Here is a 17,861-nt window from a genome sequence, read left to right on the forward strand (position 1 = left end):
GGCCCCCGGGGTGATGGTGGGCCCTTCCCTGGGGGCACAGACCAGGGTGGCAGCCAGCCCACAGTCCCCTCCGAGGCCTCAGAGCCCTGAGGGTGGGCATCATCCCCACACTCGGCCCCTCAGGGGCTGCCATCCCCTGTGCCCTGGGACCCTCTGGGCCCCACATGCTCCTCACACCACCGGTGCCCACAGGCTGCTGGTCCCCTCAGGCCGGTCCCCTTGGACCACCAGCCCCCTCAGGCCACCGGCTCCCACATGCTGCTGGTCCCCTCAGGCCACCAGTCCCCTCGGACCACCGACCCCCTCAGGCTACTGATCCCCTCAGGCCACCAGCCCCCACAGGCTGCTGGTCCCCTCAGGTCACCAGTCCCCTCAGACCACTAGCTGCCACAGGCTGTTTGTCCCCTCAGGCCAGTCCCCTTGGACCACCGGCCCCCTCAGGCCACCGATCCCCTCAGGCCACTGGCCCCCACAGGCTGCTGGTCCCCTCAGGCCACTGGCCCCCTGAGGCTGTTGGTCCCCACAGGCCACTGGCCCCCTCAGGCTGGTTCCCTCGGACCACTGGTGCCCTCAGGCCCCCCCTCAGGTCGGTCTCCTCGGACCACCGGTGCCCTCAGGTCCCCTCAGGCCACCGGCTTCCTCAGGCCACCGGCCCCCTCAGGTCCCCTCAGGCCGGTCTCCTCAGGCCAGCGGTCCCTCCAGGCCCCCTGAGGCCGGTTCCCTCGGACCACCGGTGCCCTCAGGTCCCCTCAGGCCACCAGTCCCCTCAGGCCCCCGGCTCCCACAGGCTGCTGGTCCCCTCAGGCCCCCTCAGGCCGCTGTGCTCCCCTTCCTCCCCGCCCCCCGCGGACACCGCTCCCCCGCCCCGCCCCCTCCGCCAGCCACTCCCTTCCCGCGCCTGCGCAGCCCCTCCCACCGCACGGCCCTCCCGCTACGTCACCCTCCCGCCGGCCTCGCCCATTGGCTCCCAGCGCCGCGCTCCACGTGACTCCGCGTGTGTGTGTGTGTGTGTGTGTGTGTGGTGCCTCCCCCCCCCCCTTCACACACACACACACACACACACACGCCCCCCCCCCCCCCCCCCCTCGCGCACAGCCGCGCGCCCCCCGCCGGCGGCGGCTCCGCCCCCCGCGCTGCAGTCTCGCGCCCCGCCGCACCGCGCGCCGCGCCCCGCACCGCGGCCAGGCCCAGGCCCGGGCCCCGCCGCCAACCGAGGAGCAGCAGCAGCAGCAGCAGCAGCAGCAGCGGGTCCCTCCGCTCCTTTCCCCGGTAGGAACCGCGCTGCCTTCCCAACCTCTTCCCCCCACCACCCCCCTTCCTTCCCCGCCCCGGGGCTGACGGGGGAACCCGGCGCCGAGGCGGGCCGGGGGGCGGTGCCGGGCGGACGGGCCGCGGAGGAGGGCGGGTAGGCCCGTGTGGGGGAAGAGAGGAGAGGCGGAGGAGGGGGGTGGTGGTGTGGTGTGGTGGTGGTGGTGGCGGCGGCGGGCCGCGGGCCGGTAACCCGGCCCCCTTCCCCTCCTTCCCTCCCTCCCTCCCTCCTTCTCGGCCCATTGTGCTGTGGAGACAAAATGGCGGCGGGCGGCCGTTGGGCCGGGGGTGAGTGAGGGGAGAGCTGGGGGGGGCCTCGGCAGTTGGGGAGGGAGGGGGGGGGCTGCGCCACCTTTCCCCCCTCAGCCCCCCTCGCACACCCCCCCCCCAATAGCCGCCCCTCACGGTGTGTGTGGGGGGGTCGCGGTGCGCCTTGGGGGGGGGGGGGGGTCGCGCCGTGCTTCCCCCCCCCCTTTCCCGCCGCCGCCGCTTTGTTCTCGCCGCGCTTGCAAATGGCGGCAGTGGCCCGCCTGCCCCTTTCCACGCACACCCGTGGCGGTCGGTTCCCCGCGCACACGCGTGGGGACGGGCGGTGCTGCCCGTGGCGGAGAGCTCGGTGCTGTGGGGGGGTGTGTGTGTGTGTGTGTGTGTTTCCCGGGTTTATTCCTGACCCCCAGCCCGCGGCAGCTCCCCGGGGCCCGCCGGCTTCTCACGGTGGTGGGAAGAGGGGGGGGTGTGCGTGGGTGGGGGGACACGGGAGGGGGAAACATCCCCTTTGGTGTGATTTAAATGCCCATCTCTTCCCCTCAGGGCCGGGGCCGCGCTCTCCTGTCCTAAACTTCCCTCTCGGGGGTGGTGGTGTGGGGGTTTATCCAGGTTCCCTATCACTTCCTCGAAATTCCCCTTGTTCTCATCCAGCCCCTTATTTGTAGCCGCTCTGGATGGTTCAGAGAGGAAGAAAAAACCCAAATAAAACCTCCCTGCCTGTCGCTGCCTTTTGTTTGCCGTCACCTCTGTCAGCCAGGTAGCCTTGTGCTGGGGAACAGCCGATGTCGGTGTCCTTAGACCTGGAAGAGCTTTGCGCAAACAAAAGCAAGGCATTAAGGCTTTGCGCTCCTTCAGTCATCCTGTTCAGGTACAATGGGCTAAAAACACACATTAAAAATGACTAGTTATCAGTTCAAACATAGAAGCTTTCTAAAACGAAGTGCGCCGCTTAACGCGTGTTAAACTTTCCCCTGATCTAGGGAAGAGTTTTCAACCTTTTTGCATTGTTGATCGCTTTCTCATCCATCCCCCCTTCCCTCCTCCCGTCAAAAGACTCGAATCGAGTGGAAAGTTTGTTGGTAAAATCAAGCTAGTAGTGGAAATCGTAGGAGGGGGAGAGCAGAGCAGGTGAGGCTTAAAACAAGGGGGGAATTTCAAAGTTTCTCCTTTATCTCAAATTTTAATGATGATCAGCGTCGAGAGCAACGCAGGAATTGCGTGTTCTTGAGCGTGTTTGTGTTTTTTTAACTTATTCTGTGGTTCTTTTCCCCAAGAGGCTTGAATCCGGTGATGCTGCAGCATCAGCTCCTGGGTTCTCACTAGAAAACGAACATCAGTGATTTCAAGAAGAGCGCTAACGTCCGTCTTTAGGAGTCTCAGGAAACGGGGCTGTTGTAGGGTTTTCTGACTGTGGAAACAGCTGCCACGCTTCACTAGGTTGGGTTTCAACTAATTTCTTACCTTGCTTGGAGGAAATTAAGGGAGTTTTGAGAAAAATAACTGCGTACGGAGCGTACGAGTTCTTCGGGGTCCGATCCAAAGGGGTGTGTTGGGAGGCTGACGCCCGCAAACACGAGGAGATCCCTCGTGGGTTCTTGCAGGTAGCTTTGGAAGAATTGTCCCCACTCAGTGGGCGCTAACATCTGGGTTTAATTACAATTAGATCCAGATTTGTAACGATACCAAAGTTGCCCTGTGCGTAAATATTTGCAGGATTGGAATCAGAGGTGTTTCTCTGCTGTAGACTACCCAGTCCGTACAGCGGCGGCGACTCGAGGAAATGAGTTTTCCTGATTTTTATCCTAGAAAATTCTTCAGCTCCGTCGTAGAACAAGTAGTGCAGCGGGGTCCTGATTTCTGCCCAGGCCCTTTGTGTTGTTTTAGCACAGATCACAGAATTACAGTGGCATTGCTCTAGTAAAGAACTAAGTGTTTGGGCAGTTAATTATTTGTTCTTTGTTATTATTATTATTCCAGTATCTTGGATAATTTGTACTTAAGATCGGTTGGGTTTACTCATGGTTTGTGTCGTCTGTAAAGTGTAGAGAGTAAAGCGTTGGGTTTGCGAGCCGGACCTGGTGATAACGAGCTAGCCTGGGAACAGGCTGACTTGAGGAAGGTTCCAGTGGAAAAAAGCAAAAGCGGGCTTCAGTCCGGTTTCATTTCGAGTGAAACTCGCTCAAAACGGAAGGACTCACAGCGAAGTGGGATTTGGTCACGAGCGCCGAAATAATCGAGGTGTGATTGACTTTCTCCAGCGGCGTTTTTGAAAGCCTTAGTTATGAGGTGGTTTTGATGTGCGCTTGATTGTAAAATGAAGTCAAACAGCTGGCAGATGACGATGACCTTCATCTCCATCATCTTCAGGTGCCGAGGCTCTTCCCTTGCCTCACTCGCGCAAATGCTTTTAGATGGCGTTTAACCGTTCTTGGAGTTAGCATGAAACATCAAGGTGTTTGCAGGACTGGGACTGCCTCTGTGTGGTTTGGGTTAGAGTTAAGAGTTTTATTAAAGATGTTTGCTCAAATTAACGACCGTGAATCGAGCAACTGCTGATTCGGCAGGACAGAAATGTTCCTCTGCTCAAAGGCCCCTTGGCTAAAACGGAGGAGCAAAGTGCTTGAATTTTAACAAAAGCAGTTCATTGCCTCGGCGGGGGCCCGGGCTATCAGGGTGAGTTAATCCCCTTCGAAAACGGCTTCTTGTTCGGAAACAAGCTGTTGTAATTTTGGCTTAATCTGTTGAATTTTAGAACTTGTGAGCGCTTGCTTCAAAAGCAAATTTCCTGCTGTAAGTTTATACTGTTTCCTCCTGATAAAGTAAGTGAAGAGAGTCGATGCAGTTACTGAGCTTGGCTCGTATTGATCCTAATTAGAAGCAGGCTCATTTACTTTGGGGCCATAAAATGAATTTGGGGTGAAAAGCAGGATATGGCAAAGAGAGCTTTACAAATAGTTGCGTTGGAGTAGCATGAATGAAAGCTATCTCCTCGCTTGGCAACCGGACGAAGGCAACCTGGTTCTTTACCTCGTTGAATTATATTAGTTTACAGACCATTAATTCTCCCAGCGCAGGCTGCTCTGGCTTGTATCGGGGAGCGCTTTACCATCGGCGTGCTTCGTTTCAGAAATACGAGTGGGAGCTTTGGAAAAACTCAATTTTAATGGGAAATCCTCACGGGAATAAGGAGCCAAAATAATATACTTATGGCCACGAACGAGAAGCAGGAGGGAAAATCAAGCAGTTGGGTGCAGCTCAAGCTCCTCAGTTGTCTTTGGGGGAAATCGTACGAGGGGATGGTTCAAAGCATTTACCTCGCGCCGTGTGCTCGATAAATGATGGTAAACGAGCGCATGGTGCTCGTTAAACTGCTGGGCAGGTAAAAACCGGGGGGTTAATGCTCCCAAAGAAGGCAGTCCGTGCAGTTTGGGGTGAGGGGTGTGTGACAAACCTGGCTGTAATCGTTATCGTGCGCGCTGTTCAGGTCTTCAGAATCATTGGGAGCAGAAAACCTGGCTTTTGTGAATGAGTTCGCGTACTTCTGATTTCTGTTACTGCTTCCAATTATCGATGCCGGTTATCTCTGTTCCTGCATACGCTCAGCAAGCAGGCTGTGGGGACAGACCAACCTGCCAGCGTTGCTAACTGCTTCTCTGTTCTTTTCAGATTACAGAAAAGTGTGGTACCGGTACAGTCTTTTTAGTGGAAGAATCTAAATAAGCCCATTTTGAACGCGTGGAGGGCCATTTAAAAGCAAAAATGGTAAGGAGCGGGAGGTTTTGGACTCGCAAGATAAATACCTGTGTGTTGCCTCTGGCTAAAATTGTCTCAAAATCCCTTTTCAGCGACCAATGCGTATTTTTGTGAACGACGACCGCCACGTGATGGCCAAGCACTCGGCCGTTTACCCGACGCAGGAGGAGCTGGAGGCGGTTCAGAATATGGTGTCCCACACGGAGCGGGCGCTCAAAGCTGTGTCCGACTGGATCGACGAGCAGGAAAAAGTCAGCGGGGAACAGCCAGAAACAGAGTCCATGGAGACGGCAGCCGAAGAGGAAAACAAGGAAGGAGGGTAAGGAACATCACCGAACTCGTGCCCGTAAGGGCTGCCGTTGGAAGTAATAGCACCGTCTTAGCTTCGATTAGTAAAAATCCGCTCGCTGGAGTTGGAAAAGTTGTTTTCCTGGGCTGTGGGATTAAGAGGAATTAACTAACCCGGGGCTGAAGCAACTCTTCCCGTGCAGGTGTGGTAAATCCTCCAGCGGGAGAGTTGTGTGCTTAATCTCTGCAGATCTATCCCTTAGCTTGGGTTGAGCGGTGGTGCTTCCCCGGCTGCGGTTGATTCTTCTCGTTTCGAAGCCGTTGCGATTGTGGCCTGTATATTTTGCAGGGATCAGAAGGCCACGGAGCAGTTGACGAGGACCCTGCGTGGAGTGATGCGTGTAGGGCTTGTGGCAAAAGGCCTGTTACTGAAGGGGGACTTGGATCTTGAGCTAGTTCTTTTGTGCAAAGACAAACCCACCACAGATCTCCTGGAGAAAGTAGCTGACAATCTGGGAGTACAGCTTGCTGTGAGTAAAACCTTTCGATGCTCGTCTGCGCTTGTTACGGAACAAGCGAAATAAGTAAATGGTTAAAAAGATGCCGATGACGCTTGGTTTTGATAGCCTTTTTTCTGTCTTGGAAAAGTAATTTTCATAGACGTGTAGCATTATTCTTGTTAAATGAACTTCTCTTTCTTACCTGAAGTTTTGTTTATAGGCCTTGATTTTGTTGGGAAAGGATGTTGCAAATGGCTCGGAAACAAATTAGACTTTTACTGAGCAGTAAAATTATATCGCAGGCTATTACCGAAGACAAATATGAAATAATCCAGTCGGTTGGCGATGCTGCGATTGTAATTAAGAACACGAAAGAGCCGCCGTTGACACTGACCATCCACTTGACGTCGCCCGTAGTCAGAGAAGAAATGGAAAAACAGTTAGCTGGAGGTATGGAGGACTGAAAACAGCCAACAGTTGGTTGGAAACCCGTACATTTCCGTTGCTAATTCACTGTTAAAGCGTGCTCTTCAGTTTCAGCCGAAGCTGCGACAATTATTTTTGGTGTAAATTCAAAATTCCATAAGCGAACACCAACCTCATGAGATCACAGTTCCGGTTTATTCAGACTGAGCTTCCGAAACTGAGTAGCACCTTTCAGATGGGATTTTGCTCTATTTTTTTTATCCTTTTTTTTTTTTTTTTTGTACTTGAGCCTTTAGTTCACTAATACGTCATCTTGTTGTATTAATCTTGTTTTGTACCTAGCCATGTCAGTGGCCTGCACAGTGACATAAAAACATGAACCAGATACATTTTAAAAAAAAAAAAAAAATCTCGAAGGCTTCTCGTTAAATGACTTGCATGTACATGAAATTGGATGTTCCACGCAGTTTGTGTTGCAGCAAGAATGATAGGTGCTCTGGGTCTCCTCGATTGGCTGTTTCATCAGCTGAATTCACAATTCCAGAAAGCGATGCAGAGTTTTGGATAAAGTTAGCTTCTCCATTCGCTCTCAAATTCCATTTGGAATAAGAACTCACAGGCATTTTGGTTGGTGGTTGGTTTTTTTTTGCGCTTGAGCTGCTTCGCTACGATGGGTTCCGTATCGTAGCCATGGCGCTGTCAAATTGGGTTTCAAACGCTCGCTCTGTGCACTAGCCTTATCTAAAACCCTGATCTTGAGAAACTTTGAGCTTTTTCAAACCATATCTTCAATTTTGCTGCAGCACAGACTGAGAAATATCTTTGTGCTCTATTGACTGTCTATGGTTTTGATATCTGACCTCGTCTACCAAGCCTTCTAGTTTGTCAATTTTAGGGACGCTGGACCTTTGACCAACAGGACGCTCTCTGTCACGGGTTGGGGCCAGGGCAGTCAAGCCTTATGGGCGGAGGGGGTTCCCTTGATCCTCGCAAAGCTTTCCCCCCCCTGCTCCTCCACTAAAGCTGTGCTCTGAACGCAGAGTGGGGGTTTATTTTAAATTTCCCTTTGTTACCTATTACCGGCCTCGTACGCTCCCACTTCACTTGAGCCGTAAAGGATTCCTGTCCTCTCCCATCAAGCCTCACGCCCCATCGCAGAACAGATCTCAGTCCATCCCTGTTAATTAAACTTCCCCCCCACCCCCTTCTCTGCAGTTTTAATTTCTAAGCAAGGCCGTTAGGCGAGCGCACTGCAGACCATCCTTCCAGGTACAGGATCTAGATCAGGATCTTTTGGGAGCCTCAGCTGCCCGTTAGGAAGCTGCCTCATCCCCTCTCCGCCTGACAGAACCCCCTTGGTCAAACTGTGCCTTGTCTTCTTATTCCATCCACGAATAGAAACGCTATCAGTCAACGACTCCCCGGACGTTCTGGACAGGCAGAAATGCCTTGCTGCCTTGGCGTCACTGCGACACGCCAAGTGGTTCCAGGTTTGCATTTTGTTCTTATATTTGTCTTTAAGTAGAAAATTTGTAAACTATTAAGGGGCTAACTATTTTTTTTTTATTTATTTTTTGGTTTTTTTGGTATTTAAAATATTTAACGTCGGATGATAGTTAGACGTGCTGAACTTAGCGTCTGTCAACGGTACAGTTGCTAAAGAAGCACTTAAGCGAATTAAACATTCGGAAGGAACCTTTTTTAAAGAGTAGATGCATAGCTGCTGCTTTGTGTTAAGAGTAATGTTGCCTTTGTACACTACAGTTATTGTTATCAGTTCTAAAATGGTAACGCGAAATACTGTTTACCCTTGGCAAAGTAGCACCGCAAAAATGACTTGTCTGCGAATGAGCAGTTTTGGTGTTTTTATTGAATGCGTGTCTGCTTTTGTTTCTTATTCTAGGCCAGGGCTAACGGGCTGAAGTCGTGCGTCATAGTGATCCGAGTGCTGCGAGATCTGTGTACTCGGGTTCCTACTTGGGCACCGCTGAGAGGATGGGTAATTTGCCTATTTTCTTTCATTTTCGGGAGGGGTTTTGGTACCACTTCTCCAAGCTGGTGTTCAGCTCTCTTCAGTTTGCGCACCTTCCGTGAGAGACGTATATAGCCCAAACAGAGTTTCCGCCTTTAAGATGCCTATGAAGTGTCTGTGGTGTGAAGCGTCTTATCGATTAACAATTTCTACAGTGTAAATCGCTTAATTGTTTGCGAATTTGAAGCAGCTTCTAGCCGTAATTGCGGCCCAAGCGCCTGCCTTTGCTTCTCTCACTCTTCCCAACTGTCTTTCAGCCTCTAGAGCTGCTGTGTGAGAAATCTATCGGAACTGCTAACAGACCCATGGGCGCTGGCGAGGCGCTGAGGAGAGTTCTTGAATGCCTCGCCTCGGGAATCGTTATGCCAGGTTAGGTGGTTCTCTGCATTTACATTTCAAAGCGAAGCTGAAATGAAAACGCGGTTGAAGCTTCGAGGCGCGGTTACCTTAGCGTTTGAGAAATCCCTTGCTATACGTGCGGGCAGCCTAGATTCGGAGCTCAGAAAGCCCCTGGCGTACCCGGGTACTCCAGTACCTTGCTGTGACTTAGGGCACGTGTGTTCAGAGCTACGGACCCATGACGTTAAACCCCCGTAGAGAGAGGTACCAGTTTCTACAAGCGTAAAATTGGTTCCCTGAGTGGTCGTGACCAGCTCCACCGCTAATTGTCCGTGTAAAATAGCCCGGACGAGTTTCAGAATGTTGGACATTGGATGGATCGTGTCGGTCCGTGTTCTTCGAGAGATGAGTGTTGATTGATGCCAAGGGAATACTTAGTTTAGTTTCTTTAGAAAACACCAGGATAATTCTCTGCATATCTTCCTTGTTTCCTGCCTTCAGATGGTTCTGGTATTTATGATCCTTGTGAAAAAGAAGCCACTGATGCTATTGGGCATCTAGACAGACAACAAAGGGAAGATATCACACAGAGTGCTCAGGTATAGTTTTGACTACAGATGTTACGAAAACTTAATCAGTTCAACTGACTCTGAACTTCCATATTGGTTAATGGTAGTATAGTAACCTCACGGAGGTCGGTGTTAACTTTTTTAATATCTAGTCAAGTAAAAGAAATACAAATGGGTCCCACACCAATAAGGAATTTGTAGCTTGGCCAACCAGAAGCAAAGTATCAGGTTTTAAATAGCGACTTGCTACCGTGACCCGTATTTTGGGTTGAACTTCAAAAAATTCAGAGAGTCCTATTTAAACCGATGAGGATTTCTGTGTAGGGGTGGGTAGAATGTTCCTGTCTGAAACTGTGCAGGGAACAGAGAGTGGTGGAGCCGCCTGCGCGTCCCAGTAACACATGTTTAATCTTTCTAGCATGCTCTGAGACTTGCTGCTTTTGGCCAGCTTCACAAAGTCTTGGGGATGGATCCCCTCCCTTCCAAAATGCCCAAGAAACCAAAGAATGAAAACCCTGTTGACTATACTGGTAGGTACTCGGGGCGGGGGGGCAAAAAACCAAACCCAAAATCACATTTCCAAGGCTTTTGGTGCCGTGGAAACTGGAATACTTAATTTTTTTTTGTTACGGTTGTTATAGTCCAGATTCCTCCCAGTACAACGTACGCTGTCACCCCAATGAAGCGTCCAATGGAGGAGGACGGAGAGGAGAAATCTCCCAGCAAAAAGAAAAAGAAGATTCAGAAAAAAGGTATTGAGTTAACAAGAGGTAGGTACAAACGGCTACCCGAGAGCTGTTCTCGGGCTGAGGCGGGGGGCAGGCTGCGGAAGAACTCTGCAAGGGTTTGGGCTTGGGTGATGCCGTAAATAGGAGTTACGGGGCATGTGAGGTTTTTTTAAAAAAGCTTAATACTGTAAACTTTGTACTGGGCATAACTTAAACGCTCGCAAAGAAGAAAGCACAGATCAGAACTTTTCTGAAATCAGTTATGCTTCTTTGAAAGAGATGACAAACATCTGCAAACTCCTTTTTTCTTTTTTCTTTTTTTTTTTTTTTTTTTACCCCCCAGAGGAAAAACTCGAACCTCCCCAGGCCATGAATGCACTGATGAAACTGAACCAGCTCAAACCCGGGCTCCAGTACAAACTCGTCTCTCAGACCGGCCCCGTTCACGCTCCTATCTTTACAATGTCTGTGGAAATCGATGGCAGCACGTTTGAGGCATCGGGACCTTCCAAAAAGACGGCCAAATTGCACGTGGCGGTGAAGGTAAGAGCCTTCTTAATGTAAATTCCTGCTGGAGGGCTCTCGTTAAGAGGCAGTTTGATTGCTGACCTCTCCAAGTTGAAAAGGGCAAGCGGATTGCTGGTGATGAAAGCCACGGTGACAACCGCCTGTGAAAAACGTCCTAAACCCTTCAGGACAGACAGGGCAGAAGTTAAAACGCCGAGACAATGAAGTCTCAGGGCAGAGGACTTTGTACTTCCCAGGTCCTGAAGTGCCTGTGGGATCTGGGGAATGCCTAGCACTTGAACGGAGTTAATAAAAGGATTCTTGAGCAGTCTTCTCGAGTGTTTACCCCAAAGTGGGTAGGGCACGTGAGAGCCAGAGGCTCTTTGAGCTATGCGCAGTTCAGTAACCTCCTCTCCGACTCTCCTTACCCTAGGTGTTGCAAGATATGGGTTTACCCACGGGAGTAGAAGGCAAAGAATCTGGGAAAGGAGACGAATCGGCAGAGGAAACGGAACAGAAGCCAGTCGTCGTCGCTCCTCCTCCTGTAGTAGAAACTGTCTCGACGCCCACTGCTGCTTCTCCTCCCTCAGATCAGACCCCCGAGGTGAGCGTGGTTGAAAAGGGGGAGTTGGGCCACTCCGATTCTTAATTTAAGAGTTAAAACCATCAGGCAAACTTATGCCAAGCTCGTCCTCTTTAAGGTATTTCCCAAAGTATGTGTTCTGGAAGCAACTTGAAGTCCTTTAGGGTTTTTCATCACCGCTTCTCTACTTCCAGAATGTGAAACAACAGGGACCAATTCTGACGAAGCACGGCAAGAACCCGGTGATGGAGCTGAACGAGAAAAGGCGCGGGCTGAAATACGAACTGATATCGGAAACAGGCGGCAGCCACGACAAGCGCTTTGTCATGGAGGTGAGGCGGCTTCTACTCTCTGCGCCTTTGTCCCAAGGCCGGCTATCTGTAATTTTGCAGCCTTAGTGAGAATTTAAAATCCTAAAATCACAGAATGGTTTGGGTTGGAAGGGACTTTTAAAGATCCTTTAGTGGGCAGGGATGCTTTCACTAGATCGGGTTGCTCAAAGCCTCGTCCAACTCGACTTTAATACTTCCAACTTCTGGAATTGTCTGCGGGCACCATAAAAAAAATGCTTAATTTTACCAAGCGGCAGCTTCTGCTCCTGCCCTTTCCGCTTCCGCTCAATGATTTCATCCCTTTCGCAGGTGGAAGTTGATGGGCAGAAATTCCAAGGAGCTGGTTCAAATAAAAAGGTGGCAAAAGCCTACGCCGCTCTGGCCGCGCTCGAGAAGTTGTTTCCAGATGCTCCTGTTGCCATTGAGCAAAACAAGAAGAAGAGAGCCCCTGTGCCGGCTAGGGGAGGACCCAAGTTTGCAGTAAAAGTAAGTAAATTCCCAATTCGACGGCTTTGTGGTGCCATCTGCGGTACCGTTGTCTCCCGCTCTACGGTTTTAATCTCTTTTTGGGAGGGGGAAATCACTTAACGTGCAGAGAGAAATGAGGATCCGACTAAGAAAGCAGAAATACCGTCGAGTTTTACAGAAAACAACCTCTTGTTTTCCGGAGGTGACGCTTACCTTAACGGCTCTGCCTCTCATCCCTCAGCAGCACAACCCGGGTTTCGGAATGGGAGGCCCCATGCACAACGAAGTTCCCCCTCCGCCCAACATGCGAGGTCGCGGAAGAGGTGGCAACATCAGAGGCCGCGGGAGAGGCAGGGGCGGATTCGGCGGCAATCATGGCGGCTACATGAATGCGGGTGAGAGACGTCGCTAAACGCGCCCCAAATCAAAAACCCCGGCAGGCGAATTAATCCCCGCTAGCGTTTTGTCGTGTCTCGTAGCGTGATGGGGAAACGTGAGGCTGAGCGCTTCAATTTTTATTTTTTCCTTTTATTGAAATGTTTTTCTTCTAATCTAGGTGCTGGATACGGAAGCTATGGTTACGGAGGAAATTCGGCGACGGCAGGCTATAGTAAGTGTTTTTTCATCTTAAATTTTGAAACCCGTCGATCTGCTGGGGGTGTGAAACTCGGACTGGGTTGCACCGTGCGGTGATGCGCTTGTGCTGAAGCCCATTTAGGGGCTTTTCTCTATTTTTTTTTTTTTTTAAATTTTTTTTGGAATGAGAAGTAATGAAAGATGGCTCGTGTGCTCGTTAAAAAGTTAAAACGCGAATCCAGGTGACTTCACGTTTCCTCTAAAACGGTGAATATTTTAAATTTCTCTGCTTTAAGCCACGTGAAGCTATCGGCCACACTTTTGAATGTGATTTTCCTGAAAATACACGGCGATTGGTCTTGAGGAGAAGCCTTCATTGGGGGGTGACAGGAGCAGAGAAATCTAAAACATGACTTTCAAATGTGGCGCATTTTGCCATCTTCAAAAGAATTCTAATTTTTTTTCTCTGCTCTGTCTCCCCCTTTTGTAGGTGACTTTTTCACAGACTGCTACGGCTATCATGATTTTGGGTCTTCCTAGATCATCTAAAAGTATTGCACAAAAAACAGCTTTTTACTCCAATTTTCTCGAACTCCAAAACCCAAAGTGTTCGTGCTGTGTCCCTGTGCTTCACTGGGTTTCTCAACAGTGGCTTTTCACCGCAGCTTGTCTGAAACTCTCTTAGCCTGCAGAACTTAAGACAGTGGCAGTTTTTATTGTGATTTGCCTTTGAACTTGGTCGTATCGATGTACGCAACAGGGGGAACCAATTATCCGGGAAATGTTTTTGTGCGCCTCGCACAAATTTCCAAGCCAGCTCCGTTCAGCGTAAAGGCAAAAAGCCCATCTTTGCTTTTTATGGAAAGCATTACTTTATTTTTAAGAAACCGAAGCGTTTTAATCTACCTTTGTCTTAATTTACAGCAGGTTTTGTACAAAATTTGAGCCTTTTAATAAATCTCAGCAATTGGGTAGACGCCTCTCGATATTGGGAAGACTTTTCAACATCTCTGAATATAGCACAGCCCAGCTTTTTTTTTAAGCATGCGAAATGTTGACTTGTACGTGGAATCGTGTGTGCTAAAATTTAATCCTACATCCTTTGTAACACGCTGGTGGATTAACGCTGAGGGATGTGACTTATTGTGGCTGGTAGCTAGTGTACTTCCAAGGTATTGTAATTACGCTTCCGATCCCGAGACAATAAATATCCAGGCGTTAGGGGTTAGTGTAAACGTGTTAGTAACTTCTGAAAATGCATGGATTCGTTCGTGAACGTGAAAACGGGCTTTCCTGAGCCAAGCATAAAGGGCCTAAAGCACTTTACGGGCAAAGCGCCGGCGGCTGCGGGCTCAGCAGCTGCGCTGAAAAACGCTCCTCGCCCTCGAGCGTCGCCGGGAGAATTAAATTCCACCGGAATCGAGGAATTGCGGCAAATTTTTGCAATTGGCCAGTGGAGACCCGAGTCTCTGAATTCCGAGTGTTGGGTCCTTTATTCTTGCTACGGTACTTTTATTTTTTTAAAAAAAAAACTTGTATTTTGTCACTGTTTTCTAGCTGCAAAGCCTGCGCCCTTGCGTTCCTTTAACTTGTGAGGCTCAACAACATTTGAGTTAACTCAGTAATTAAACTAGCTAAACAAAAAAGCAAACCAAAAAAACCCTGAAAAACCTCTAACCTAGAAGCACCAGGTTTAAAAAAAAAAAAAAAAAATCCAAGGTGTTTAGTGGATACTTAAAATAACAGTAGTAATTTTTTTGTTTTAGAAAGCTACTGTTTGACTTTTTATACAAGGGAGTGGATCCTGTCCTGAAGGAGGTGGAAAAACTGCCCTTTTTTTAAGCGACTACGTGTTAGAGTAACTACTCGTGTGCTGGATATTTTTCTTCTTAGCTTTGATTTGGGGGAAGTCGAAACTAATCTGATGCGGAACAGCATCAAAACTTCATAGTTAAATATGAAGTCTTGGTATAAAATGGAAATTCTGGAAATAATTGATTTGGGAGAGATCGACTTCCAGCATCTGCAGCTTGAATTTACACGGTGCCGGTCGTAACCTCTCGCTCCAGAAAAGTCCCTACGTTTGAACCAAAGAAGGGGATTTTCATCCAAGCAGTGGAGCAAGGGGTCTCTCATTCAACGGAGAAATATTTTGCTACAACAATTCACGACAGAACCTCTGTTCTGCACAGCTAAATCGTGATCTTCTGCAGAAGAGAGGGGGAAAAAGAAAAAAAAAAAAAAAAAAAGAATCTTGCCTAGAAAGTCTTGCTGTAGTGCAGGGGGAGTAGAAAAGAACTGATTATCAATGATCAAAAAATTAAAAGTGAGGTGCCTTAGAGCTGCAGCTCTTCACGACACGAGCACACACCGAATTTAGGGATTCGCCCTTGCCAGGAGTCGTCCTGGTAGTTTCGCGTGGACTTGCGGAAGCAAAGGGCGCGAGATTTTTACTCTTCGCCTCCTTTTTAACTCGATTCTCGCGCACCTCTCCTCCGTTTCAGGGGAGGTGTTCGCAAACCTTTCCCTCTTTTAGAGGTGTAGCTCCGTTCCCAGAGCGTACGTGCCGTTACGGACACTGGTGCAGGTTTTTAAGTAGATTCTACTGCTTTTTATTCCTGGAAAATAAGTTTAGTTTCAAATACGCCGAGTCTGACCGTAGAGTTAAACCTTCTCACACTGAGCCCGATGCCCCAAAGTCCAACTTGGAGAAATTGGGCAGGAAAAGAATTGCTCAGAGAGCTTGACTGTAATACTCTTGATAAATAAAATTAAACTCAGACTAACTCTGGCCGCGTCCAGGCTCTCTGGAGTATTTTGATCCGTTAGAGTTTTTCGGTAACCTTGGATCCCAGCGGCAGTACCTGAATTTTGAGTTTAATTGTGCTGCACGATAGGATAAACTGCACGCACCTCTTAATTTCCGTTGGATTGTTGCTGCTCGCTCACTGTGTAAATCCAGACGGATGGCTCGCCGCCTTCGAGCGATCCGCATGGATGTCGACGTTAATTCCTCATTACAGGAACGAGATTCTTCCTCGTTACCGTGTCTCTTGGCTGCGGAGACCGAGCATCAGCTGCCGTAGATGGCTGACTTGTCTCAAATGTAGTTTGAGCACCAGATTTTAAATCTTTGTAGAGCGTTGAAGTAATAACTGTTAGCTATTGTAACGTGCATTAAAGAAACTGTCGTAGCCCTGAGTTTAGTCCTAAACGTTGGGGTGGTGCTGGAATTAAAGCTGCGGGAGAATCGGCTGGGCGTCGTTCACCGAGATGTCAGGGTGACTGGACGATGGTACGATGTCGATTGTATTTCACAATTTCCCTGTCTACTTAAAAGAACAAGATGTTTCACCTCTCGGCCTCGTGTGCAGTTTGTTAACCCTTTCACCAGCCTAAGAGCAAACCGCTCCTAAACCCTCGCGTCGGCGAGGGTAAAATCTCGCCACGGTGCGAGCCGTAACCTTTAAAGCAGTGCTGAGCGCGCCTGCACCCCCTTTTCCCCCCCCAAAAAAAACCCCCCACCGTCACGGTTTGGGGCTGACGCTCTTCTCTCTGTTTAGGCCAGTTCTACAGCAACGGCGGCCACTCCAACTCGGGGAGCGGCGGCGGCGGTGGCGGCGGCGGCTCCTCCGGCTACGGTTCCTACTACCAGGGCGGCGATAACTACAACTCGCCGGTTCCTCCGAAACACGGCGGAAAGAAACAACAGCACGGAGGACAGCAAAAACCTTCCTACGGTTCGGGGTATCAGTCCCACCAGGGTCAGCAGCAGTCGTCCTACAACCAGAACCAGTACAGTAACTACGGCCCGCCGCAGGGCAAACAGAAAGGCTACAACCACGGGCAAGGCAACTACTCCTCCTACTCCAACTCCTACAACTCGCCCGGTGGCGGAGGCTCCGATTACAACTACGAGAGCAAATTCAGTGAGTGCCGGTTTGCTTATCCGGGGAGGAAAATGTGAAATTTAGATAATTGGGAAATACACGCTCCGTCTTACGCGGAGGAATAACTTCTGGTTGGGCCCGTAGCGAGGGGATGGGGGGGGGGGTTAAACTAAAAGAGGGGAAATTCAGAGCAAACCTAAGGACAAAATTCCCTTCCAGGTTATGGTGGCAACAGCGGCCGCGGAGGCGGAGGAAATAACTACTCGGGAGGTGCCTCCTACAACACCGGCTCGCACGGTGGCTATGGGGGAGGATCTGGGGGCGGAGGGTCCTCGTACCAAGGTAAGCAAGGTCAGTATACGACACTTTCCTATGTATTTTTTTTTTCTTCCCCCGTACGAGGGCGGCGTCTTTACATCTGCGTGCGTTCTTGTGTGGCGACGGGTCCCAGATCGGAGTAAAACCTCTGATTCCGCCCAAAACCAGCGCGTTGGGGTTGGGGTTTTTTTAATTTTATGTCACTCCGCGATGATAACCGAGCTCCTCTCTCCCTTCTCCCCCCTCCGCAGGTGGATATTCCTCTCAGTCCAACTACAACTCCCCCGGTTCAGGCCAAAATTACAGCGGCCCCCCCAGCTCCTACCAAGCGTCCCAAGGCGGCTACGGCAGAAACGACCACAGCATGAATTACCAGTACAGATAAAGCCGCCCCCTTCCTCCGCGGGCGCGGAGCTTTGGTACCTCTCGTGCTCGCCCACCCTTTGAATATTCAGTTTTATCGCATCACGGTAAACGCGTAAAACCCCCCCTTACCCCCCCGCCCCGTTTCCATGTTGCAGTGCTCTTTGTGATACCGGTCACTAATGGTTGAGTACCTGTAATTCCATACTTAGCTGTATTTTGGGCATCTCTGTATTTAATGGTTTGTTAGTTGCCATTACAACTTTGTCTAAATAGGATTTTTTTTTTTTTTTTTGAGTTAATACAATTTCGGTATCCTTTTTCTATTTAAAAATTGACGTGGAAGTGTGAACACAGTATGGCTTTAAATAGATAAGGGATATGTCATCTGTTAATGCTTTTGTGAAGTGAGTTAAACGAGCTTTCTGTATTTTAATGCTTTAGTGTTTCAGTTTTATAAGTGAAGATTTTATTTTAAAAACCAGTGGGAAAGAGTGGGTTTTGTATGCCTGAATCCCTCAGGCAGTACATCTGGAGTAAGCTGAATGTAGACGAATAAACACAAAACTCTTGATGTCCTGCTCTCCCAACGTCTCGTTTCACAGTGCGCCCCG

The 17,861-nt window shown here is 49.8% G+C and overlaps 1 protein-coding gene across 7 annotated transcripts; it reads left to right on the forward strand.

The window, feature by feature from the left end:
- Window positions 1-1,100: 1,100 nt before the first annotated feature.
- Window positions 1,101-17,821, forward strand: ILF3 (interleukin enhancer binding factor 3). Of its 7 annotated transcripts, none has more exons than XM_054807897.1 (20): window positions 1,102-1,269; window positions 5,242-5,337; window positions 5,421-5,647; window positions 5,966-6,146; window positions 6,419-6,566; window positions 7,941-8,032; window positions 8,446-8,541; window positions 8,832-8,943; window positions 9,415-9,512; window positions 9,901-10,012; window positions 10,124-10,252; window positions 10,554-10,753; window positions 11,151-11,321; window positions 11,495-11,632; window positions 11,942-12,118; window positions 12,342-12,495; window positions 12,657-12,710; window positions 16,240-16,605; window positions 16,786-16,908; window positions 17,136-17,821. In XM_054807897.1, exons 2-20 carry the CDS (start codon window positions 5,335-5,337, stop codon window positions 17,267-17,269), a joined length of 2,715 nt encoding a protein of 904 aa, XP_054663872.1. In that variant the 5' UTR covers window positions 1,102-1,269; window positions 5,242-5,334; the 3' UTR covers window positions 17,270-17,821. The 7 variants fall into 7 exon arrangements, with proteins under 7 accessions (XP_054663877.1, XP_054663872.1, XP_054663871.1 ...); XM_054807896.1 differs by having other exon boundaries at window positions 12,345-12,495; window positions 16,786-16,917; XM_054807898.1 differs by having other exon boundaries at window positions 12,345-12,495.
- The last annotated feature ends 40 nt before the right edge of the window (window positions 17,822-17,861 follow it).

Source organism: Grus americana, chromosome 33, assembly GCF_028858705.1.
Source record: "Grus americana isolate bGruAme1 chromosome 33, bGruAme1.mat, whole genome shotgun sequence".
NCBI lineage: Eukaryota > Metazoa > Chordata > Aves > Gruiformes > Gruidae > Grus > Grus americana.